Source organism: Apaloderma vittatum, unplaced genomic scaffold (assembly GCF_000703405.1).
Source record: "Apaloderma vittatum isolate BGI_N311 unplaced genomic scaffold, ASM70340v1 scaffold8566, whole genome shotgun sequence".
Classification (NCBI taxonomy): domain Eukaryota; kingdom Metazoa; phylum Chordata; class Aves; order Trogoniformes; family Trogonidae; genus Apaloderma; species Apaloderma vittatum.
Window position 1 is genome coordinate 19,415 of NW_009723308.1, and position 1,068 is coordinate 20,482.

A 1,068-nucleotide genomic window follows, 5' to 3' on the forward strand; every position below is an offset into this window, starting at 1 on the left:
GCCTCTCAGAGCTCAACGCCCTGGGAACGGACAGGGCTGCGTGTGCATGAGCTGGGGGTTAAGTCTGAACACTGGTTTCTGCCTGCAGAGCGCTCTGCTAACGGGGGGATGGAGCCAAAGGCAGCGAGGGAAGCCAGGAGCTGCCTCGCCAGGGCTCTGCCCTGCGCCGTGCGTGGCGACGTCCTGACATACTTGGCTGCAAAAGCTGTTGTCCCTCTGGAGTTTCCCACCCTGTTGTAGTGGGACCTTGCCTTTTAGTTTTTGCTCCATAAGTGAGCTGTAACAGCTCTGAAATTAGGCCTCTTCTCCCCTTTCTCCTGGCAGAGCTCTCGGAGGTGCTCTGGACCATGGTGATCCACATCGGCCTCAGCGTGAGGAGTCTGGCTGGAGGCTTTGGCCTCTTCTTCATCTTCGCTGCTTTTGCTACCCTGACAGTAGCAATTTTGCTGGTCATGGAGGGGCTGTCTGCTTTTCTCCATGCTCTTCGCTTGCACTGGTGAGTTACTGGAACATGCAGAAACCTCAAAGCTCTTCGGAGCGAGAAAATTGATGTCACCTGGCTTATGCAGAAACAGTTGTGTTGGCCTTTACACAGGAGAGCTGAGGGGTAAACTCAGGGTAGTGGATAATACTGAGCCAAGATCAGCGATGTTCAGAAGTGCTGGAGAACTGCAGATCTATCCAAACATCCGAAGGTTCTGCAGCAGGTGTGCTCTGACAGCAGAAAGTCTTCAAAAGGGGCAGAGATTTCAGTCTTGTCACTAGTGATACGCTGCTCTCTCCTGCTGGCGTGCCTAAACTTGGCTTAGAAATTGTGAAGAAAGTGAAGTCCCGTGACATTCACAAGGAATATTCTGTCTTGCTTAAATGGGAAGAAAAGGTTGTGAGCACTTTGAGAAGGTAGTTCTGTAAGTGAAAAAAGGAAGCCAGGGCCTTTAAAAAAAAAAAAACCACAACGAAAATCAGCCTTCGACTGCGCTTTTCCCCTGCTTCTGGGGAAGGAACGCTTTGTCCTTCTGCCCTCTGTGCCAGCGCCCGTGGGTGCGGGCTGGGGTGTCCCGGGTGCCG

General features: G+C 52.6%; 1 protein-coding gene across 2 annotated transcripts in view; it reads left to right on the forward strand.

Moving 5' to 3' along the window:
* Positions 1–511, forward strand: part of ATP6V0A1 (ATPase, H+ transporting, lysosomal V0 subunit a1) — a 19,888-nt gene extending 19,377 nt beyond the window's left edge. The window contains exon 19 of one of the 2 annotated variants that reach the window (XM_009872058.1): positions 325–511. In XM_009872058.1, coding sequence (XP_009870360.1) covers positions 325–500 — 176 coding nt within the window. In that variant the 3' untranslated portion in view covers positions 501–511. The remainder of the gene's footprint in view (positions 1–324) is intronic. The other variant, XM_009872057.1, reaches the window with a different exon arrangement.
* The last annotated feature ends 557 nt before the right edge of the window (positions 512–1,068 follow it).